Source organism: Rhincodon typus, chromosome 26, assembly GCF_021869965.1.
Source record: "Rhincodon typus isolate 14 chromosome 26, sRhiTyp1.1, whole genome shotgun sequence".
NCBI lineage: Eukaryota > Metazoa > Chordata > Chondrichthyes > Orectolobiformes > Rhincodontidae > Rhincodon > Rhincodon typus.
The window spans coordinates 12,300,217-12,323,844 of NC_063357.1; the positions used below are offsets into that span (position 1 = coordinate 12,300,217).

At 42.4% G+C, this 23,628-nt stretch overlaps 1 protein-coding gene across 1 annotated transcript in view; it reads left to right on the top strand.

Annotated features, from left to right (window-relative positions):
* The window catches only part of rap1gap2a (RAP1 GTPase activating protein 2a), a 276,300-nt gene extending 254,476 nt beyond the window's left edge, over nucleotides 1-21,824 (top strand). Inside the window, exons 16-24 of the mRNA XM_048612744.1 lie at nucleotides 595-681; nucleotides 967-1,101; nucleotides 5,032-5,169; nucleotides 6,600-6,697; nucleotides 9,215-9,328; nucleotides 10,530-10,650; nucleotides 11,235-11,340; nucleotides 13,182-13,258; nucleotides 17,158-21,824. Coding sequence (XP_048468701.1) covers nucleotides 595-681; nucleotides 967-1,101; nucleotides 5,032-5,169; nucleotides 6,600-6,697; nucleotides 9,215-9,328; nucleotides 10,530-10,650; nucleotides 11,235-11,340; nucleotides 13,182-13,258; nucleotides 17,158-17,160 — 879 coding nt within the window. The 3' untranslated portion in view covers nucleotides 17,161-21,824. The remainder of the gene's footprint in view (nucleotides 1-594; nucleotides 682-966; nucleotides 1,102-5,031; nucleotides 5,170-6,599; nucleotides 6,698-9,214; nucleotides 9,329-10,529; nucleotides 10,651-11,234; nucleotides 11,341-13,181; nucleotides 13,259-17,157) is intronic.
* The last annotated feature ends 1,804 nt before the right edge of the window (nucleotides 21,825-23,628 follow it).

Sequence of the window (23,628 nt, forward strand, 5' to 3'; positions counted from 1 at the left end):
GACTTTTTCTGAAGAAGGGTCTAGGCCCGAAACGTCAGCCTTCCTGCTCCTATGATGCTGCTTGGCCTGCTGTGTTCATCCAGCTCTACACCTTGTTATCTCAGATTCTCCAGCATCTGCAGTTCCTACTATCTCTGATTGCTTTTCAAAATGCCTATTTTAAGGATTTAAAGCATGAATCTTTTGAAATTTGATTCTTGGATTCCTTTTTTTAACTTGATGATCCTCTTTTGATATAATCCAGAGACATGTGATGGCTGTCATTTGTTAGACTTCAGATTCTGCTGAATTGTACGCTGGTGTGGATCCATGCACTGTGCCATAGAGTCATATCACATGGTCTGTTCATGCAGAGTTACTTGTCCATCTACTCTACCACTGTGTGAGAACAGCTTCACTGTTCTTGTTGCCTTTATGGGGCCATTGCCTGAGATTGGGAATGCATTGGCAAGACACCCACAGTGGTAAACATCCCCACCCTGCACTTTGGGATATTGCATTATGGAGGCTCAGGGCACTGCATTGGCGTGATCACGTACCTCAATAGATTTTACTCAGAAATCAAGCTCCTGAATGTGTACTTTTTATGTGCAGGGCCCTGAATTCAGAGAGTTTCTACTCACAAAGCTCATCAATGCAGAAACGGCTTGTTACAAGTCTGAGAAGTTTGCAAAGCTGGAGGTGAGGACGCACATTTAACATATTCAAGGAATGCTCAAGAGTGATCTTTATCAATCGTGACAATACTGGTGTCTAAACTGCTGTGTGTGCCATTTAATTGAAATAGTCTGTTTTCAGTGCTGTTTTGGAACCATAAAATGTACTTCACTGTGTCAGGTCAGGCAGTATGTTGTCTTTTATTTTTGTTTGCCTACTGTCTAACTTATACAGTGTACAAGAGAACGTTCAGGAAACTCTTGTTCTAGGTCTCATTAAGAAATATGTGTTTTCAATCTCGTTGCGCAGAACCGTACACGAGCAGCACTGTTGGACAACCTGCACGAAGAACTCCACAGTCAGACACAGGCAATGTTGGGACTGGGGTCTGATGAAGAGAAGATGGAAAATGGCGGCCACGGAGGATTCCTGGAGTCTTTCAAGGTAAAGCCATCTATTTGAACAAGTTACATTCAAATCTGGCACATCAAGATGTGATTGTACAGGAGGAGCTGCAAAGAAGATTCACCAGGATGTTGCCCAGGAAGGAACATTTTAGCCATGATGAGAGGCTGGATAAGATCGGGTTGTTTTCTTTAGTTCTGAGAAAGCTGAGGTGGGGTGGTACCTGATTGAGGTGTATAAGATCATGAGGAATGTGGACACGGTAGATGGGAAGCAACTGGTCCCCTTAGTTGATGGGTCAATGAAGAGCGGGCATACTTTGAAAATGAAAGTCAGGAGGTTTAGGAGGGGATTTGGGGAAAAACGTTTTCACCCAGAGGGTGGTGAGAATCTGCAATGCACTGCCTAGGAGGGTACGAGAGGTGGGAAACCTCACAACGTTTAAAAAATTACATGGATGAGCACTTGAAATATCAAAACACTCCAGGCTATGGGCCAAGTGCTGGAAAGTAGTGTAGATAGGTGATGGGGTTATTTTGTTGGTGCAGACTCGATGGGCCAAATGGCCTCTTCTGTACTGTATGACTGTATCAGACGTGCTGTTCTTATCTGTATGAATGCAAGGGGAATATCAAAATGACAGTAGGACATTCCACTTATCATAGATTCATAGAGACCTAAAGCACAGAAAGGGTCTTTCGGCCCATTGTGTCTGCACTGCTCAGAAACAACCACCCAACTGTTCTAATCCCATCTCCCAACACTTGACCCGTCCAGCCCATTTCTGTTATTTGTTGGCATTCCATCTTCCTTAAAACCCTTACTAGACAAAAGTCTAGCAGTATCAGTCTTAAAAAAATTCAGCCTTTTGAGGGGAAGTGTACTGCTAACCTTACTGTGAAATTGTGCTTTCTCATTTAAATCCTCATTGTCAGGCTCTCATTTTGAGATATACTCACTCTTATTTTCGATTTCCCTGCTCGTGGAAAAGATTTTGAAAATTTACCCTATTCAAAACTTTTTATTGTCATAAAGACTGGATCGGATTGCCCACGATTTTCTAACCCCAGAAGTACAAGCCAGCGACCTATCCTCCTAATATAAACCTTAAAGCTGCTGGTATTCAAGTGAATGTGCGCTGTCACAAATTCTGGAAAAATTCTGTCTAAAACCAAAAACAGCATTGCGATCCACCCGCAATACAAATCTCCCTTCTTTCTTGGATCTTGAATTGCTGGACATCACCAGAATTTGTTGTTTATAGAGTCGTACCACATGGAAACAGACCCTTCATCCCAACTTGTCCATGCCGACCAGGTATCCCAAACTAGTCCCATTTGCTTGGGATTGGCCCATATCCCTCTAAACCTTTCCTATTCATGTACCTGTCCAAATGTCTTTTAAATGTTGCAATTGTACCTGTCTCCACCATATCCTCTGGCTGCTCATTCCACGCACACACCACCCTCTGCATGAAAAAGTTGTCCCTCAGGTCCCTTTTAAATCTTTCCCCTCTCACCTTAAAAATATGCCCTCTACTTCTGGACTCCCCTATCTTTGGAAAAAGACCTTGGCTATTCACCTTATCATGCCCCTCATGATTTTATAAACCTTTATAAAGTCACCCTTCAGCCTCCAACGCTCCGGGGGATAAAGGCCTAGCCTATGCAGACTCTCCCTATAACTCAAACCCTCAAGTCCCGGCTTTCCGTTTGATTTGTTGACATTCTTCACTTAGAGTGTTGAGTAGCTTCGATTTTAAAGTTACAGCCTGGCTTGGTAGTAACGCAGCTACCTTTTGAGTCAGAAGGCTGTGGGTCTACATGCTAGACCGAAGACCTGAGCACACAATCTAGACTAACACTTCAGTGTGAGGCTAGTGGAGGTGGCGAGTTTCAGAGGAGATATTAAACCAAGGCTCCTTCTGCTGTCTGGGAACGGACGTGATTACTTGAAGGGGAGCTGTGTCAGCATCCTAGTCAAACTTAGCCTTCAAACAACATCAATGTCCCTATATATCGTCTTGATTATTTCTCTTGGCACTTGTTGTGAGATCTCGACTGTTGTATTTGTCCAGCGCATCGATCACTTGTGAAGTACTTTGGTCAAGCTGAGCACATAATTTGTAAATTCTTTAAGTGAAATTACACAGTTGACCCTTTCATTGGTGACAGAGATTTTAAAAAATAACACGAATGACAGGTGGAAAAGAAGGGAGGAATAAGGGCCTCATGTACAGCAGAAATTCTGTGCTGTTTAAGTGTGCTTCTGATATTTAAAAGTTTGTCATCTTCAGCTGTTTTGCCTTGAAGCAAAAGCAAAGTTGAAAAGAAAAGGGCTTTAATCCCAATCTTTTAATGTCACCTCATGACACATATATAAAAACAATCAAGGTTGGAATAATTTGGGAGAGGCACTAAAACTCTCACCCTGAATTGTTTTTCACCCCTGACTGATTTTAATCTGCAAACAGTAATATAAAAGAATATGCAGCTGCAGTGAGTCAGGGATAAAAATAAGTCCTATTGACAAAAACTCTTGATGTTTTTAAGCTGAAACATTTTTCGCATTCCAGGCCCAGTTATCCTTGAACAGTTGATTTTCCACTGTAAACAGGGAGGAGAAACCAATAGCTTTTTAAAATGGTTTAGGAGTTTAGTTTTGTGTTTGGAAATTGGGGTTCTGAAATGGGACAGAATTACCATGGCACGGTGTAGCTCTATCAGGGCTGTAACTTTGAAGACAGAGATGGCAGAATGGCATTGCAGTGTTGGTTACCTTGTGTTACTTATGTATGGTGATTGCGAATGCCCACCAATGATAAGGAATAAATGAGAATAGACATGGAATGCTGTTTGGAAAAATGACGTGTGCAGGGTCTGCTGCTGTTTTCCGGTGCTTTACTCTCCTACTATCCACATACTCATCTGACAGATGGTATTGTGCAACTGAGGATTAGCCTGCACTTTCTGGTCCTGTGTTTTTCTTTGAAGCTGAGATAAATCTTGATTGGGCCACTCAGAAATTAACGTTAGAACAGTAATTGTGCTCAAATGTCCTGCTGCAACAACTGCTTATACTTATGTAGCACAGTAAATGTTCCAGAAGTGCTTTACAAAAAACATTGGCCGTGCCCCCAACATTGTATGTTTTCGGAGAGAGTGGGTCATAAAGTAGGTCGGGTGGCTTGGTGTAAATGAGGCCAATGTGTGACGAAGTTTTGGTTAGTCTCAGAGTTGCAGAGCGGAAAAATACTGCCCAGGACACCCTTGTGGGTTTGGTGCTGACACAAATTCTGAGGGCAGATTTATGGGGCAATGCCATTTACTCACCCAATCTTACCATGACTAAAACAAGAGGGACACACTGGTGATGCTGTAAATTTGAAATGAAAACCAAAACTGCTGAACATTCACTGAGTCTGGCAGGAGTGGTTGTGCCCCTTCCTCTGGGCTCAAATCCCACCTGCTCCGAAGGTGTGTCACAACGTGATTTTGAAATATGCATTAGAGAGACACTACCAGAGCTCTTGATGCTCAATGGTATCTCTGGGACAGCAGGTTTGAGTTTAAGTCCCACTTCAGGATATGATGGCCACAGACCTACATCATAAAATAGCCAAATAGGTTTGGTTACAAAAAATTATAAAGTGACATTTTCTGTAACTGTGGTGTGGTTGAGCTGGGAGGCATATGCTTGTAATGTGTCAGTCTGTAACTAAATGTGAGTCAGTTAAAAACTGGTTTCAGTAACATCCTTTATTAACTGGCTTTAAAAATAAAAAATGCAGAGAGACTATCTACATTGTGTTATAGGTATAAGCTGAGCGAACCAGGAAGAAAATCATAGTGAGCTGAGAAGCACAAAAAGTTCAAAACAAGCCATGCAGGTTTATAAGACTGGTTGTTTTGGAATCAGAGGCAGGGACTCATCCTGCACTGCGCACACTCATCTTTCTTTCCAAATTAGAGGGCTCTCCGTGTTCGCAGCCACTCAATGGAGACCATGGTGTCAGGTCACAAGAAGCATCACAGCGGAGGGTTGCCAGGCAGCCAGAGTGGTGGGATCTCGCACAACGTGGTAGACATCATCAAGCACCCTCCTAATGTGAGTACATGTCACTCCACCCTTAGGCATGCAGCAAAGTGCCTCTCAGTAACTATTAGCTGGGACTCTTATTTCCGTTTGCAGGAAGGTCCACCCATGGTGATATTACGTGATGAAATGGTAAAGCCACAGGCAAGGACCATTTGGCACATTACTCCTGGCTTGATTCCAAGGTGGCACAGTGGTTAGCACTGCTACCTCACAGCACCAGCGACCTGGGTTTGATTCCGGCCTTGGGTGACTGTCTGTGTGGAGTTCGCATGTTCTCCCTGTGCTCCAGTTTCCTCCCACAGCCCAAAGATTTGCAGGTTAGATGGATTGGCCATGCTGAATAACCCCATAGTGTTCGGGGATGTGCAGACCAGGTGGATTAGCCATGGGAAATGCAGAGTTATGGGGGGAGAGGGGGTGGGTTGCATTCCCACGTGAATGATGCATTCCCAGCCGGAGTTAGTGAAAACATAAGAGAGTGTGGCAAAATACCTGCACTGTCGACATCACCAGCTCGGCTGTGAGGGGTGTATGACTACCTTTTGTGTCTCCTGAAGCTCTGGTGTGGGATGAGTGAGTTCAAAGATCTAGGGTATCCAGGTCATGTACATGGTAACTGCACAAGACACTGAGCCATGTCCTGCAAGAGTTACCTAAGGCATTGGCCAACCTCAGATTTAATTCCCAGGGCTGAACTCTGCAGGATAGCCTGTGAGCCCAACATCAGTCCTATTTGCACTGATGGCAGGAAGGTCCTGGTTTCTTTTTATTCATTCATGGGATGTGAGCATTTATTGCCCATCCCCTAATTGCCCAGAGGGCATTACTGTGGGCCCAGAGTCACATGTAGTGTGTGACCATGTCCAATAAGGACAGCAGATTTCCCTCCCTAAAGGACATTAGTGAACCAGATGGGTTTTTGTGACAGTTTGACAGTGATTATGTGGTTACTGTTAGTTTTTTTTTAATTGAATTCAAATTTCACTGTCTGCCATGGTGGGATTCGAACCCACGTCCACAGAACATTGACCTGGTGTTCTGGATTGCTACCCCTGGTGACACTGCCACTATGTCACCACCTCCCTCCTAAATCGGTAATTACACATGAATTAAAACGCTATAAACCCATCGATCCACAAGGTTGGAGCATTATCCAACCTTGTGAGAAGGTTAACTCTCAATGTTAATTTTGTTTCATGGCTTTGGCTTCACAACTACAGATGTGACCTTAACTAACAGTTTATATAACCTGTGATATAAACTGTCCATGGCATTGTTGCCGGAGTAAAGAGAAACTGCTTGAAGATAGAAAATTTATCAGATTCCGCTGACATCTGGATCACATTGCTGTTCTCCTAGTTCTGTGGGCCATACTTCATCCATTTCTGCAATGATGTAACAATCTCGCTCTGTAACAAATGTTTCATTTAATTTGGCAGCAAGCAAAGCTTCTGAAGAGCCCAGTGAAAAGGAGATCAGCTCTCTTCCCTCGAACCCATACAAGTTCAGACAGTCAGTTGGATGGGAGACCACGCTGGTAAGTATGTGATCTCTGGAGTGCTTTATTTGCCCTGGCTTTTGTAAGGTAGAATGATAGAAGCTTACAGCACAGCAGAAGGAGGCCATTCAGTCCATCAGACCTGCACTGACTCTTCGAGAGAGCAGTTGTGTTTAGTCCAACATTCCCACTATCCCATATCCCGGTATATCCCAACATATCCCAGTAAGCTCCTCATTGGCAAGTGAAGTGTCTGATTCCATGCTGTACAGCTCTATGACTTTATGACTCTACTCATCCAGCTCCCTATTAAAGTTATTGAGGGAATCAACTTGCACCTTTTCAGGTAGAACATTGAGATGTAAATGTTCTCTGAATAATACCATTTTGCTTCACCTTCTCTGTAGCTACAGTTCCAGTGATTTTAAAACTATTTATTTCCTGTTTTGCTCCCTGAAATCCTCTTATTTTCTTGATAATATGTTTAAGAGGCATTTACACAGTCATGTGAACAGGCAGGGAATACGGGGATATGGACCATGTGCAGGGAAATGGGATTAGTTTAGAGTGGCATCATGGTTTCCCTGTTGTACTGTACTCTCTTCTAAGTTCTTTAGTTCAAACTCCCTCCATTTTGGCTGAAATTCCTCATCCCCGATGACATCTGGTATCCTTTCTAATGTCTTTACATCTTTCCTGAAATCCTGATACCTAGGATGCTCCACACTACCCCTACTAAGGACTAATCATGGACAATCAAGCCCTAGCAATGCTAACTTTCTCGTTATATTCTGTTCCTGGGTGGCACGGTGGCTCAGTGGTTAGCACTGCTGCCTCATAGCACCAGGGACCCAGGTTCAATTCCACCCTTGGGTGACTGACTGTGTGGAGTTTGCATGTTCTCCCCATGTCTGCGTGGGTTTGCTCTGGTTTCCGCCCACAGTCCAAAGATATGCAGGCTAGGTGGATTGGCCATGCTAAATTGCCTGTAGTGTTCGGGGATGGGTCTGGGTGGGATGTTCTGAGGGTCAGTGTGGACTTGTTGGGCCAAAGGGCCTGTTTCTACACTGTAGGGGTTCTATGAAGTTCCTCTATTTATAAATCCAAGCAGCCCAAGTCTAATGGTCAGTGAAGATTCTGGTATTAATATGTACCATGGAAGGTTAATTCTGGTAAGCGATATTACTGGATGAGTTACCATATATGTAACCTATTCAGTGTCAATGTCCTTTTGTGGACTTCTGTGTCGATGTGCTGATTAACAATTCCTTGATTTAAATATTATTGTCCATATTTCCAAAACTCTCCAGTGGTTTTGCTCATTCCTCTCTCAGTAGTCTAAGAATCTTTTGCACTCTCTGCATACCTACAATATAAGAACATAAGAGCTAGGAGCCGGAGTAGGCAATTCAGCTCCTCAACCCCGCTGCACCATTTCATACCATCATGGCTGATCTCATTTCAGCTTCAACTCCACTTCGCTCACAGTGCTTTCTTCTGCAGATTCCCTTCTCCTCATCATTAGCAGCCATTCCACAATCAATCAAGGCCCTAAACTCTGAAATTCCATTCCTAAATTGCTGACCCTCTCCTCATTTAAGATATGCCTTAAAACCTACCCCTTTGACCAAGCTTTCAGTCACCAGTTCTGGTATCTCTTTGTGACTTGGTGTTACATTTCCTGTGAAACGCCTTGGATTGTCTTTTTAGGTCAAGGGTGCTAGGTAAATGCAAGTTGCTGATGCGTACGTTTAATGGAAGACCCAGAACTTGCGTGGGATAATGCATTTGACACTGTCAAAGAGATATGTTTCATTTAAATACCAGAGAAAGCAGATAAAATCACGTTACTGATCTCCAAGCAGGAAGGATTACCCTCATGTCCTTTCCCACAGTCAGGCTTTGCTCTTTTGTGGTAGCTATCTTACGTTTCACATAAAGGGTGCCTTAACCTTGGCGATCTGCAAAATCCTTCAATTTATTCTCACCAGTTATAGCTCCATTATAGCAGGGAAAGAGTGCAACTACATGGAACGAGACAGAGTTTTTCAACCACAGAAACAGGCCATGGTCTGTTTTGATACTTATGCTCTCCTCCATTCCTATTGCGTATATCCTTCTATAGGTTAACTTTCACACAGAGCAAAATCTGACTCATGCCAAAGCCAGGCAACGATGAATGCACATTGCTGGGAAAAACTCAGCAGGCCTGGCAGTACCTGTGAAGAGAAATCAGTTCTGGAGAACTGTTCTGAAGACAGGTCACTGGACCCGAAACATTAACTCTGATTTCTCTCCACAGATGCTGCCGAACTGTTGAGTTTTTCCAGCAATCTCTGCTTTTGTTTCTGATTTGCAGCGTCCACAGTTCTTTCATTTTCTTCTTTAGCTATGAATGTACCATTTGTTTGAAGTGTATAAGGAATTGATTTCATTGCACCAGGAGATAAGACCAAGATTTTCAGTGTCACTAAGGTAACATTAAGGCACAAATGTACAGGAAGAATGTTCTCAAGCTGTGGCACTGACATATTGACTTCCATTTTTCTCGAACAGCGAAAGTCTCTCGAGTTTGTCAAAGGCGCCTGAAAGTAGTCAGATCTCATCGGACGTCAGATGGGAAGCATCATCCAATCCAAGCTCTCCTGAAATGGGTCCCAACAAAGACAGGTAATCTTCACAGTACAGTGTAAAATGCCAGGAGTAACACAAGGACATTCCTCTCTTGACATTTTCATTGACATTTGGTTCTGAACTGCACCTTTAACGACACGTTTCGCAGTAGGAAACATAGCCAGAAGTTCTTAGTATCATTGCAATGCCCAAGGAGGCCATTTGGCCCATTTTGTCCATATCTGGCTGTCCAAATGAGCAGTTGCTCAGTGCTATTGTCCTGCCTCCTGTCCATAGCCTTGCACATTCTCCCTTTTCTGATGACAGTTTAATTGCCACCTTTGTAACACTCTCAAACAGTGCATTCCAGACCTTAACTATTCATTGCATCAAAAAAGTCTGTCCTTGTATTGTTCTTGCTTCCTTTGCTAATTACTTAAATCTGCGGCCTCTCATTCCTAAAGCTTTCGCAAATGAGAACTGTTTCTTCCTACCTCCCTCTCTATCTGGAGCCCTCATGTTTTTGAACAGCTCTATGAAATCTCCTTTCAGTCTTAGACCATAATACCATAAGAAACAGGCCCCTTGAGCCCGCTCCACCATTCAATAGAATCAGGGCTGATCTGATAATCCTCAACTCCACATTCCTGCCTTTTCCCCATAACCCTTGATTCCCATGCTGATTAAAAATCTATCACGTTTCCTTATACTGATTTACGTTCCCAAACACTAGACACATGTCCTTTCCAATCTGCTAATGCTCTAGCCATGTATGTTCATAGCATCCCTACAGTGTGGAAACAGGCCATTCAGCCCATCAAGCCCACACTGCATCCCACCCAGACCTATCCCCCTATAACCAAACTAATGTACACATCCCTGGACACTATGGGCAATTTAGCATGGCCAATCCACAAGCCTGCACATCTTTGGACTGTAGGAGGAAACCGGAGCACCCGGAGGAAACCCACGCAGACACTGGGAGAATGTGCAAACTCCACACAGACAGTCACCCGAGGGTGAAATCGAACCTGGGGTTCCTGGTGCTGTGAGGCAGCAATGCTAACCACTGAGTCACTGTGCCGCCCTGTATGTTGCTCATACACCTTTTCTTTCTGAGGCAAGTTCACTTCCCACAGGCACTCACCCTCAAATCCTATTTGTAGCCACCATTGACAGCGCTGTCCGATTTTCCACCCAAGTGGGGAAGGTGGCATGGTCCTGGCTTCTCATGCTGTCTTTCATCATTCTTCACCAGGACCTATAGCAAACTCAAGGAGAACGACAAGGGCAACATCTCCCGTTCTTCATCAAGCACAAGCAGCTTCAGCAGCACGGCTGGTGACAATGAAGCTTTGGAGGACTATGAGTCCAGCGCAGTGAGTATAAACAGGCTGTGCCGTGGGAAAAGCTGTACACAGTTTCTGGGTGAGGTTAATTCTCGGTGTGCATTTGTCAATATAGTGGTGCTTGTTCAGGATGATTATTCTTGTCCCCTACTCAAGCATTAATTCTGCGTAACTTCAAATATTCCTGTAAGGAAATGAGGCATCCTGTTAATTTTTCAGGGCAGAGTGATTATTAAGCAATAATTATCGCTTCTTACATCATTAAAGACTCATCTGCTCTTAAGTGTATCAGCCCTAATTTTTTAGTCCATTTAGTCTGGAGTTAGTTGGTCAGTTCATGTTATTAGAGTGATTTCTGAACAACATTTTAGGCAAGAACGAGAAACAGTACACCTTGTGGAAGAGCAGAGAATCTCTAATAGGAACCTCTGAACTTCTATGTTGAACTGTGTGTGTGAGAATGCTAGAATTTCAATTTGCCTCGTACTAACTGTAGATGCTGATCGCCTCATAACGATTCTTACAGCTATTGAGTAAATGCATGGTAGAGTACAACTTATTGATCATTATTATATCACATGCCTAACTGGTTTACACTTTCTCTATGTATACAGGGTAATCAGCCATCCATAGCATCTCCTTTCCGACAAGATGTCTTTGTCTACGGCAATGAAAACCAAAGCAGCCCAAATCAAATGGGCTTGTGCAAGAGCCCCACAGGTCGGCATTTCTAGAGTTCTACATTCTTACCTGACATCCCGAAAGCTTAGCCAATTGCCCCATCAACTGCACAGGACCATTGAGGGGTTAAGCCATAATGCTAGTTCCCATTCAAAGTTGCTACCTAGTTGTAGACCCTAGTCTGTCTGTCTGGACTGTTCCCCTGAGCCACACACCATACAGAAATCCTGGAACTCCTTTCCTAACAACCCTGTGGGAGTCTCTACACCTCAATGAGATTGCAAAGGGCAGTTCACCACCATCTATTTGACAGCAATTAGGAATGGGCAATCAATGCTGGCCTAGCCAGCAATGCCCACATCCCAACAGCGAATACAAAAACAAATATTCGTTGCAGAGGCAGAGAGGACTGAGCTTGAGAGCTTTCAGCAATGTGTGGGTTATGTTAATGCACTGGAAATCCAAAAGCTTAGAGAAGGTGAGTTCCAATCTCACCATGGCAACTTGAATGCAATTTTAAAACTCTGGGAGTAGAGGCTGGTTTGGTCAATATGTGACTCCCGTCCTACACCAATGTAACTGTTCTCCGAATAAAGATGAACCATTTCCATCGGTTGGAGGTTTGAGAACTAGGGGGCATTGTCTGAAAATTAGGGCCAGACCATTCAGGAGAGATCTTAGAAAGTACACACAAATGGTGGTAAATGTTTGGAACTCTGTTACACAAATGGCTAGATCATCGTTAGTTTTAAGTCTGAGATAAACAGGTTTTTGTGAAGCAATAGGCCAAAGGCAGGTATGTAAGGTCACAGATTAGCGATGATTTCATTAACTAGTGGAACAGACTTGAGGGACCGAATGGTCTATTCACTCATAGAATAGAATCCATACAATGTAGAAACAGGCCATTCAGCCCATCAAGTCCATACCAACCTTCTGAAGAGCATCCCACCCAGACCCACCCCTGCATTTCCCATGGGTAGCTCACCCATCCCTGGACACTATGGACAATTTTAGCATGGCTAATCCACCTACCCTGCACATCTTTGGACTGTGGGAGGAAACCGAGCACCCAGAGGGTGCCCATGCAGACACAGGGAGAACGTGCAAACTGCACACAGACAGTCATCCGAGGGCAGAATCAAACCTGGGTCCCTGGCGCTGTTAGACAGCAGTGCTAACCCCTGAACCACTGGCATAACTCCTGTCCTTATGTTCTTAATAGTCTAAGTAAGTAGTCTAGCAAGTCACTAAACTGTACCAAACCTGGAGGAGCACCACATCATCTTTTCAAGACAACTATGAGTTGGTGATGAATATTACCATACCAACAAGCTCTCATATCCCAATTACTAATAAAATACGCATTTTCCTGAGGTAGAAATGTCACTGAACCTCAGAGTATCTGACTATCAGATTGCTGTGATTTCAGGTTATTTAATAAAACCATGGGCTATATAAGTGAAACCAGGTCAGAAGTCGCACGAAACCAGGTTATACAACTGCTAAACTCTGAAGGAGGAATCCTGAAGTGTAGCTTACATGAGGATGAGAAAATAGTGCAACTTGGCCTTCTATTTCTTGCCTGAGAAATAAAAACCGTTACAATTCAGAAAGGTTTGTGCAACATCTGAAGATGGTGAGATATGGTTCAGGCTAGCTGTGGTGTACGCTCAGAGTGTGCAGTGAGCTAATCACAGCATCTTGATTTATCTCCTCTACTCCACCCAACCTTGTCCTGCTTTGGCCCATGTGTCTTCCAATTGCAGATAAAGAAATCTGAAACAAAGTTCCAACAGCTATTGCCATGAAAGACTCCTCCCGTCACTGTACACTGCATTGTCAATCTACATGTTTTGAAAGTTTATTTTCCTCCACAGATACAGCCAAGTGTAAAACTTCTCCAAGAACTACTTTGAAATTCAGATTTGAGAAACTCCATTACAGCTCAAACCCAGTAAGTACAGGGCTGCCAAGTCCAGCCCTTTCTTTATCGTGAATTTGTCACATTGAATAACTTCTCAGTTAAAGCATTTTCTCACGATAACCTTTGTCATGATCACAGTCGTTAAGCAGCTTCTTGGCTCAACGAATTAATGTTCACATTGTTCTGAGACGGTTCAATGGGGATAGCTGGAGACACTGGGCATAGACAGCAACCATAGAATCTTTGAAGAGAAGTAGTGAGATAAACAGGTGAGGCAGAGAAAGATGGAGAAAACAGCAATAGTGGGATTAGGTTTGAATTACTCAGGCAAAAAGCTGGTAGCTAATGATCTTCTTTTGGTGCTGTAAGCCCATTCTCAGCAAACAACTTCCTACACAGGCTGAGTTCTAAGCCTTTATGCATCAGTGCAATGTTCAATTAATTCCATATTATATCTGCCCATATAGTATACAATATTCCATCCAGTCCACAGGCTATCTATAACAGCCTATAGTGCTCTGCCTCCCTTAGTAACAGCATACAAAGCTGCAGATACTGAAAATCTGAAACAAAAACAGAAAATAGTGGAAACACTCAGCAGGTCTTTGAGCATCTGTGAGGGGAGAAGCAGGGTTAATATTTCAGATCTACATTCTGTCATCGAGCTGGCAGGAAGTTACAGATTTAGAATCTGGGGAAAAGGGTGGATGGAAGGAAGGAAGAAAAGGAAAGGTCAGCAACATTGTGGCGAGCAGGAGTGATTTAAATGGCAGATTAAATACAAAGGAAAAGCAGGTTGTCAGGGAACATGTGAGAAAAGAGAGGTTTTTTCTGGACGAAGTCACTAAAGAAATATTGCAGCACTTTGAAATGAGGAGCAGTGGTTGTGATCTAACTTTGTTGAATTCAAAACTGGTTCACAATTCTATTGTTAATAATCATTTAAAAGCTAACCAGCAGCTGAGTTAATTTTATTCCAATTGTTTTCAGCAGGGTCACTAACAGTCAGTGCCCCCCACCCCTGGCATTATGCACTTGTAAGGTCAGTCCTTACATTTGCTTCATCTCTATTCCTGATATGTGTGTGTTTTATCAACATATTCCTTTCGAAATACGTCAGAACATGTGACTTAGGAACAGGAGTCAGCCAGCCTCCATTCAAGCCTGCTCCACCATTCAATAAGACCATCGCTGATCTGATTGTAACCATAACTCCATTGTCCTGTCTACTCCTAATAACCTTTCACCCCTTGCTTAACAAGAATCCATCTGCCTCTGACTTAAAAAATTCAAAGACTTCTTATACTCCACATTATGAGGAAGACTGTTCCAAAGGTTCATAATGCCAAGGCGTGCAAGGCTATAGGCCAAGTGCTGGGAAATGGGAGTATATTTGACTGATTCAGATGCGATGGGCTGAAGGGCCTTTTTATGTGCTGTAGACCTCTATGACTCTTTGATCCTCTAAACAAAAAATTGTTTGTCTCTATCTTAAAAAGGTAACCCCTTTTCTTTAAACAGTCACCCCTAGTTCTTGATTCGCTCAACCTCTCCACATCTTCCATGTCAAGACCCCTCAGGATCTGAATTACAACATTTAAAAGGCATCTGGATGGGTATATGAATAGGAAGGGGTTAGAGGAATATGGGCCAAATTCTAGCAAATGGGACTGGAATAATTTAGATTATCTGATCGGCATGGACAAGTTGGAGCAAAGGGTCTATTTCCATGCTGTATGACTCTGTGACTTTGTGACTCTATGATATGTTCCATTCAAGTCACCTCTTGCTCTTCTAAATTCCAGTGAATACAATCCTAGCCTGTCCAATCTTCTGTCATAAAATGCCAGTCCATTCCAAGTATTAGTCCAGTAAATAGGTAAGGAATTGATTGGGTACGGGTAGTAGGTACTTACTAGTGGAAACCTTGCTGCAGTTTTATACGAATTTGGTGACTCCACATAATCCTGGAGCACTCTGTAGGAGACACCATACACAATTTTTTGTCTCCTTGCCAAAGGAAAGATAACAATTGCCTCAGACAGGTGCAGCGAAAGTTCACTGGGCTGAAACAAATGTTGCACATCTAAAATGAAAACAGAAGGTGCGGAGTAGAACACAAGAGATGGGAGCTGGAGTAAATTATACCCACTGAAGAATGACCCATCATTCAGTAAGATCATGGCTGAGATCAACATCTCAACATTTACACTTTATCCCCATATTCCGTGATTCAGTGAACGTATAAAAACGCATTAACTCAATCTTGGATACACCCATTGACTTCACTGGTCTCTGGGGTAGAGAAATCCAAAGCTTCACAACATTATGTATACAGAAGTTCCTTGTCTCAATCTTCAATAGCCATCTGCTTAATGTGGGACCGATGATGCTAAACTTTCTAGCCAGGGGTAACAGCATCTACCAAAATCAAGGTCTGTAAGAACTTTATACATTGCAATGAGATGTTCTATCATTCTTATAAATTCTAGAGAAGACTGGTCCATTCTACTCAATCCCTCCTCAGAAGATGACCCTCTCACCTCAGGATCAGTTTAGTGATAGAACCAAAAAATGCTGGAGATACTTGAGATCTGACAGCATCTGTGGAGATAAAAACAGAGTTAACATTTCAAGTCCTGTCTGACACTTCTTTGGAACTATTTGGACTCGAAATGTAAACTTTGTACTTCCAACCAAGATGCTGCCAGATCTGTTGAGATCATTAACAGTAACCTAACCTCTCACCACCACTTTCTCTTAAGTTTCCTGCCCTGGTTTTTTGTGAGGTTGTCTGTTTCCTTGAAGCCCTTTAGCTCCCCCAGGACTAATTTTACCTCTGGAAAGGAGCAAGACAATAAGCTGCCCTCGTAGCTCAGGTTCTAAATCCAAGCCCATTTCTGCAGTTGATGCATGTGGGGAGATGGTGGCATAATGCTAATGTTGCTGGGTAAGTACTTCAGTGACCCAGGATGGGGAGATAGGTTCAGAATCTCACCATTGCTGCTAAATTAATAAATCTAGAATATAAAGCTAGTTGGTAATGGTGACCTGGCAGCTATAACAAAACATCAAAAAAACTCACCTGATTCACTAATTAAGGAACAAAATCTATCTTCCTTACCTGTTCTGGCCTACATAGGAATACTGATCCAGAGATATGGTTGACTCTGATATTACCTAGCAAGCCAATCAGTTCAAGGGCAATTAGAGATGTGCAATAAATACTGGTGTTGCCAGCAACACCCAAATCCCATGGCAGATTAATGAAAAAATAGCCCAACAAGATTTCATATCAATTCCTGAACTGAGTTGCTGGTCTCTGAAAAATTGCCTTAGGGACTGTGTACAATCAGTTAGCCTCTTGATGCCACTGTCTTTAATCAGATGTGAACAAAACTGCATGGAGAGGATATCTATGTGTAATGTCTGGAGAGAAAACCAAGGAAGGGTTGAATATTTGAAGATTAAGATGATATTTCTCTCACTATTCCATGTCTTATTGATTGGTATTTACCAGCAAGTAATACCCAGACATAATTGGATCCAGATGAGCACCAGTTACAAACTTCACTTTCTCACATTTCCACCTATTGGATCCTGTAATTTTATGAGGAAAATAATTTTAATCAATGCTATTGTTGCAAAGACAGAAAACTGTGCACTGTAAATATGAACTTTCTTATAAAAGTGTTACAAGCTGATGGTTAGTTACTCTTGTTATAATGGAGGCTGTAAACAATTTAAAATTGTCAAGGTCATAAAGTTAAAATAATGCACAAAGCAAGTTCACATAAAGACATTAAGGATTGCTAGATGACACAGACCAAAGTCTAGTTTTGAAACTGCTTTTAAAATTTATTTTGAAAATAATTAGTTTCATTAACCTTGAGTGCTCTGCTGACTATACTCTCTACAATTGTTTTCAGTGAACATCATTTCAAGGATAATCCATTGACAGTAAAGGCACCCTTCATTCTCTCCAACAGCGAGTGGAAACTTGCATTCACCACAAACATAGCTACAGCTGGTTCATCTTGAGCTGCACCCCATCCTTTCTGCAAGTGAAGCACACCCTCCTGTGTCCTGGGAGGCTGGAAATTGCCAGGAAACTCTGTCCTATATCTGCTGTTACTGGGGTTCAGGTAGTCCACTCCAGCTTCACAGCAAACCTATTCAGGACCCACTTGGAGATGTGTTACTGTAATGGTTTAAGTAATCCAGCAGTCTGATGTGTGTACGAGGCAACACTGTAGACAGTATGGATAACCTTCAATGTCCCCACCTGTCCTTCCCTTGTGTGGTTCTGCAGCCTTCTGAAATGTAGCTTTCTTTGGCCAATTGACCGTTGGAGATACTGTTTTAAAAGTCATAAGCATGCTTCTTTACAACTTGCAATGGGATGTACCTGGGATGGATATTGAAGGAGCTCCGACATATCCTAAAAACAGACCTCCCTGAGGTCTCGAAGCCCATTAGGAAAACATTTGGGGTAATCTAACTGCCTCCTGTCTGAGGACAGAGGGCAGCAAAACTAGGAGACTACAGGGATGTCAATCTTCAAACACGTCCTCCCTTGTCTAGTCATCCTGAGGCAGTGAGGTGGCCGTACCTGAATCCCCGCTGATGTTGCTTTGCACAGTAATTGTAACAGAGCCTAAACTTTGTGTTGTAACCTGTTATTCACCATGTTTACACTGCCAATTAACAAAACTGTCCATTGTGTCCTGCTAGGTTTGTCGTCCGTATATCTGATGTTACATTTAAACGTGATAGGTGTGCAAAGTTACAAAAAATCTGCCTTTCCCGGTACTGGGCGAATATATCTTTGTAGGATTACAGTAAAATGTGTTCAACAAGATTATAATTCATTTTAGTTTGTTCCCTGAACAATGTGAAAGCTTCAAGTATTTTCCTTTCCAGTTTTATTTTATCTCCTTTTCTTTGTCAATGTGGTCCTTGGGTTTTGAAAGTCAGACGGTGGGCACCAGACCTGTTCCCAAATTTTCACTTATAGCTGGGCACTGGATGGTAAGAAATGATTTCTCACCTGTTGCACAGTTTGGGAACTGAAGTGAATCTGGCCTGAGCCGCCCTTCACCCCATTTCTGTGGCACCAAGACCATGTGCTCCTGAACCCCAACAATTACTAGAGCCACCCCCAAGGCTGCCATGTACAAGTGCCCCTAACCCACGGTGCCACCCTCACCCAAGAACCACTACTAAATGTGAGAGATCCAAACTCTACCATGTCCACCCCATCTACTAACTTTTAATAGTTTTGTCCCCGTTCTGTGTCCCTTCCTGAAGGCGAACATCACAAAATGGTGTCTGGTGTAAAGAAATAAACCTCAATTCTTAATTTAAAGCCTGCTTGAAACTCAAGAATATTGCAGTTTGGTGCAGGCGTTCTCCTCTAGCCCTGGGAGAGCTGCCAAATATTCCCTGGTTCTCTCTTGTTGTTCCAAGCCTACTTTATTTAGTATTGAAATTGGCACGAGAAACAGAAATCCGTTATTTTGTAAAAGTCCTCAATGTCTGGCCTTACATTGGTACTCTCCTGCGGATTCGTGTTTGATAAACTCCCCAATTTGATGTGGAATAATGTCTTTCCATTTTCAGAAATGTGACACCACTCAGAAAATGATTGGTCAGTGAGTATTGTATCTTCATGTTGAATTTTTAATGAATTAGTAGTTACAGTGAAATTGTCAAACACCATTTAGTAGAGAGAGAGCTTTTTCTAAAAAAAATGCCATGTTTGTTGCCCTAATCAGCCCAGGGGTGACTGTGAGAAGCTTTCTGCTGTTAAGATTTTGACAATAATTGCCATGTTTGTATTTGTCACTATCAAGGGCCAAAGCCTGTGGATAAAGGTGTACGGTTCTCACTGGCTGATTTGGAGTGTTTTTATTGTGAGGATTAATTCATAACCTCTGTATAGACTGAGTATCAGCTAATTCAGACAATATAGTACAAAAATTGCATGTTGGAATTTGCGTCAAGGTTAAAAAACATGCAAATGCAAGATTGCAAAACTATAAGAGGGCTGCTTGGGTGCCCTGCCACGATGAGGATTTGAATCCTTTAGGGATTGGATCACACCAGGTCTACTATCTTACAGATCTGAATGTGAAGTAATCTGGACCAAAGAAATAACAATTATCTCTGGCTCACCCCACTCACTTCCCTCTGACTCATCCTCACTTTTTTTCTGTTTTCTTTATTTCTCATTTCTCCTTTTCTCTCTCTCCCTCACTCACTAATTCCTAGTTACTCTTGTCTTTCTACTTCCCGTTGAATCTCTAACTCTAGCCTTCCTGTTGGGTTTCCACATGTATTGTCGCCCATCTAAACTTCTCATTGTGTTGTCTCCATTCATTCTCATCAACTTATTTAGACTTTCTTTCTCCTTCCTACTCCTTTGTCTCTCTTTCTCTTTCTCTCTCTCTCTCATTCAAGTGGATTTCCATTCTGTCTGTTTCCTTAATGTCTCCCCACTCACTCACTGCTCTCTCTTCTACTCATTTTAACTCCATACTTGTCCCTTCTGTCTGTTCCTCTCACAAGCCGGGCACAAATGAAATGTGCTTGGCCAGTCATTATCCAGTCTGTCACTGAAGTCTGCACCATGTAAAAACTCTTCACCCTGGGAGAAAAAGGCAGGGACAGAATCTGGCAATATCTTCTCTGTGGAATTCTAAAATGTTTCCCAAGCATTTCAATACATATTTTGTATTCTTGGCCTTATTTCAGAACTGGAATGATTATTTTAACATCACATCCACATGAGACAACTAGATGATTCTGTCATATGTTGGCCCTCTGTAAGATACATCTCATTGAATTGACTATAAATCACCTATGATTTTAGAGGCAGCAGATTTAGGAGTCTACCTGATGCCCAGAGACTGTCTAATCACTGGTTTAATGAAAGTCATTTTGTATGGTGCAAAATCAAAATCAAGTCTTCTGTATTCTTCTGTGAGGTCACTAAAATCTGAAAAGAATTTGCAAGACTTCCCATGTAATCAACCACAGTATCCTTGGGTGTTGGAATTTCAAAGTTGTACTCCCCACTTCTTGCATCTTGGAAAACTTCTTGCCCTAGTTTGGTGACAGGTAGAGGTTAGATCCTGGTTCCCCACACTTTCCTGTACAATCTCTCGCCCCCTGCATGGACATCCAAGAGGGAGTCACCTCATTACAAATAAATGTATTTTCTTTCAGACATTACAAAAATATCAAGCTGTTCACAAAGGAATGATAAACAGAAAAATAGAAACACAAGAATCTACCTTATATAATGAGCAAGCAGCACTTTATTGCCTCAGGTATTATCACAGCCTATAACCAGACATCAGTTCTGCCATCTTGATTTTCTGAGTATGACTTTCACCATTGTCAGATTGAACAAAATGGCTGACAGGTTTATGGAAAATGTTTATTAAGTATTACAAGTCTGGATAAATCTTAGTATGTCTTTTAGATAAACAATAAAATTCAGCTTAATTCTGTTTGTTCTGTTTGTTTAAAATGCTCAAAGGGTAGAAGGAATGAAAACACTCAGTGGGCCTGTAACTGCTGGGCACTTTCCCCGTGGTCGTGAGTTTGAGACTTCACACACTGTTAGAGCGATGAGAATATTCATTACTGGGAGACATGTTCTTGTTGGTACTGCAGAGTGATGAAAATCACACAGGATTTCTGTCGCTCAGTGAGATTAGCTCAAGGAGCGAGCTGGTCAGCCAGGCTTCTTGTCCTCCTGACCCCTGGGCTGAGCTAAGTTGCAGGTCAAAGGGAGATGGACTGGACAGGCTCTGTAAGGGAACCCTGATTGCAGAGACCTGGCGAATTGGCATGTCTGATATTGTCAAACTCCGGTGGGCTGTACATCTGTCCCAACCTGTCACCAAGGTGTCAAACACATCTCACTGGCTGAAGCATTCTTCCTTGCCCCTTTGGTACCTGCTAGTAAAAGTCTCCTTGGGGCCGATTTTGTTGGCCATTTCTCTGAGTATTTTCACTAACATTTGGCATTCTTTTGCCTTTGTGAAGAACCTTTGGGATGTTTACGATATTGAACAGTGCAGTGCCATTAAAAGCACAATTCTCATTGAGCTTGATGGCATCACTTAACACCAACAGGCGCAATCTAATGCTAATGTGTCTGTAATGTGATTTTTCTTCCAACTCACTGTCACACATATATATAAACATGCCCCAGTAGGTGTAATCTTTGAAATGCAAGAGGTTCCGAGAGCTACAGTCCTGCCAACGTGTATTGATCAAACAGAGAATGCAGAAGACTTGAAATTTGAAACAGTGGAATCGAGACCTACAATTGAGGCCTTTATGAGGTGAACTAAGGTGAATGGTTAGGATTATGTGCGTGGAACTGTTAATGAGATGTGACAGAGCTTTATGAAGCTGCCTGATCTATCCACGGATGTAAATATTGTACAATTAATTTATTGCTACCTTGGCAAATTTCTTTTGTTGTGATGTAAAAACTGGAGAATATCAAAAATCCTTGTTTGTATATTTTGCCCATGTTTCTGTGCGATGCTACAAATAATAAATGTATTTTGTGTCAGAATGATTTGAGTCATAAATTAAGTATTTCTTATGATGGGCTCATAACACGTCTATAAGTTCCGTACATAGAGGCCAGAGGGAATATGGTTAGGCTGGGAGCTTGAGGAAGTGTACTTATTCAGAAAGGAGAAGGTACAGATTTAAATTAATCAGTCAAAGAAGCAAAAACAATATTAGGAAAAACTTATGCACTTTTTCAGTGAATGCTTAGGATCAGGAATTGCATTGCCTGAGAGTGTGGTGGAAGCCATTCACCAATGAATTACCTGCTTGTTTGAAAAGGAGCAAAATATCCTGGGTTTCGAGAAGAAGACAGGAGACTGGCATTATGCAATATGCTGATTTGGAGAGCTTTTTCTCATTTCAAAAACATACTTTATTCATAAAAATAAATATGTAAACATAGAGTCCCTAAAACAGTTCGGTTCTGCACAGTAGCATAAGAAGAAACAAGCAAGCATTCGAGTTTGGCTCCATCCAACATCAAACCAACGACATTTCTTACTTGTGCAAGACCATATTTACATATATTTGAGACACTGATAACTGATGGTCTGATAACTGAAAGGACCCCCATTTAATTTCAGCAAAAAGACCTTAGATGGTGGCCTTTCCCCATTGCACCTTGGCAGCAGCTGCCCCAAGCTGATGTGGGTCTCTGATTTGAGAGCCAGTACAGACACAGTAAGCGGAAGGGCCTCTTTCTGTGTTATTAAAAGTTCTGTGATAGTTCAGCAGACTTCGTTCCAACTTCCCTGTACAAGCACCACTTTTAAATAGCAACACGGTCTTGGGGGTGACAGTTCTGGCTACCAAGAAACTGCCACTTACTCTTAGAAAATGATACCACTAAATACATAATGAAGGTTGTAATAAACCAGCAGATCCACAGTGAAAAGGAATATTATATCCAGTGTGAAAAGAGCTGCCGACTCACAATCACATATTTTCCACCCAGCAATTAATTCAAAGTGAAATTACCCCCAGCGTTGCTTATTCTCCCCATTCAGGAATAGCAATAGTGTGTTTGTAATGGAAGATTTAACAATTATATAGCACCTTTCAACATCTCCGGGCATGCCAAAACACTTCACAGCCAACTACATAGTTTTCAGGTGTAGTAACAGAACAAAGAACAAAGAAAATTACAGCACAGGAACAGGCCCTTCGGCCCTCCAAGCCTGCGCCGATCCCGATCCTCTATCTAAACCTGTCGCCTATTTTCCAAGGATCTGTATCCCTCTGCTCCCTGCCCATTCATGTATCTGTCTAGACACATCTTAAATGACGCTATCGTGCCCACCTCTACCACCTCCGCTGGCACCCACCACCCTCTGCGTAAAGAACTTTCCACGCATATCTCCCTTAAACTTTTCCCCTCTCACCTTGAAATCATGGCCCCTAGGAATTGAGTCCCCCACTCTGGGAAAAACCTTCTTGCTATCCACCCTCTCTATACCTCTCATGATTTTGTAGACCTCAATCTCCGTCTTTCTAATGTAAATAATCCTAATCTACGCAACGTCTCCTCATAGCTAGCGCCCTCCATACCAGGCAACATCCTGGTGAACCTCCTCTGCACCCTCTCCAAAGCATCCACATCCTTTTGGTAATGTGGCGAACAGAACTGTACACAGTATTCCAAATTTGTTCGAACCAAAGTCCTATACAACTGTAACATGACTGTAACTGTCACCCTTTACTTACACATGGAAACTCCTTGACTCTGGCACAGCCTTGTCTGATCCTGAGTGTCAGAATCTCTGAAACTCCTCTTTATCATCTGTCAGCCAGGGCTCCCT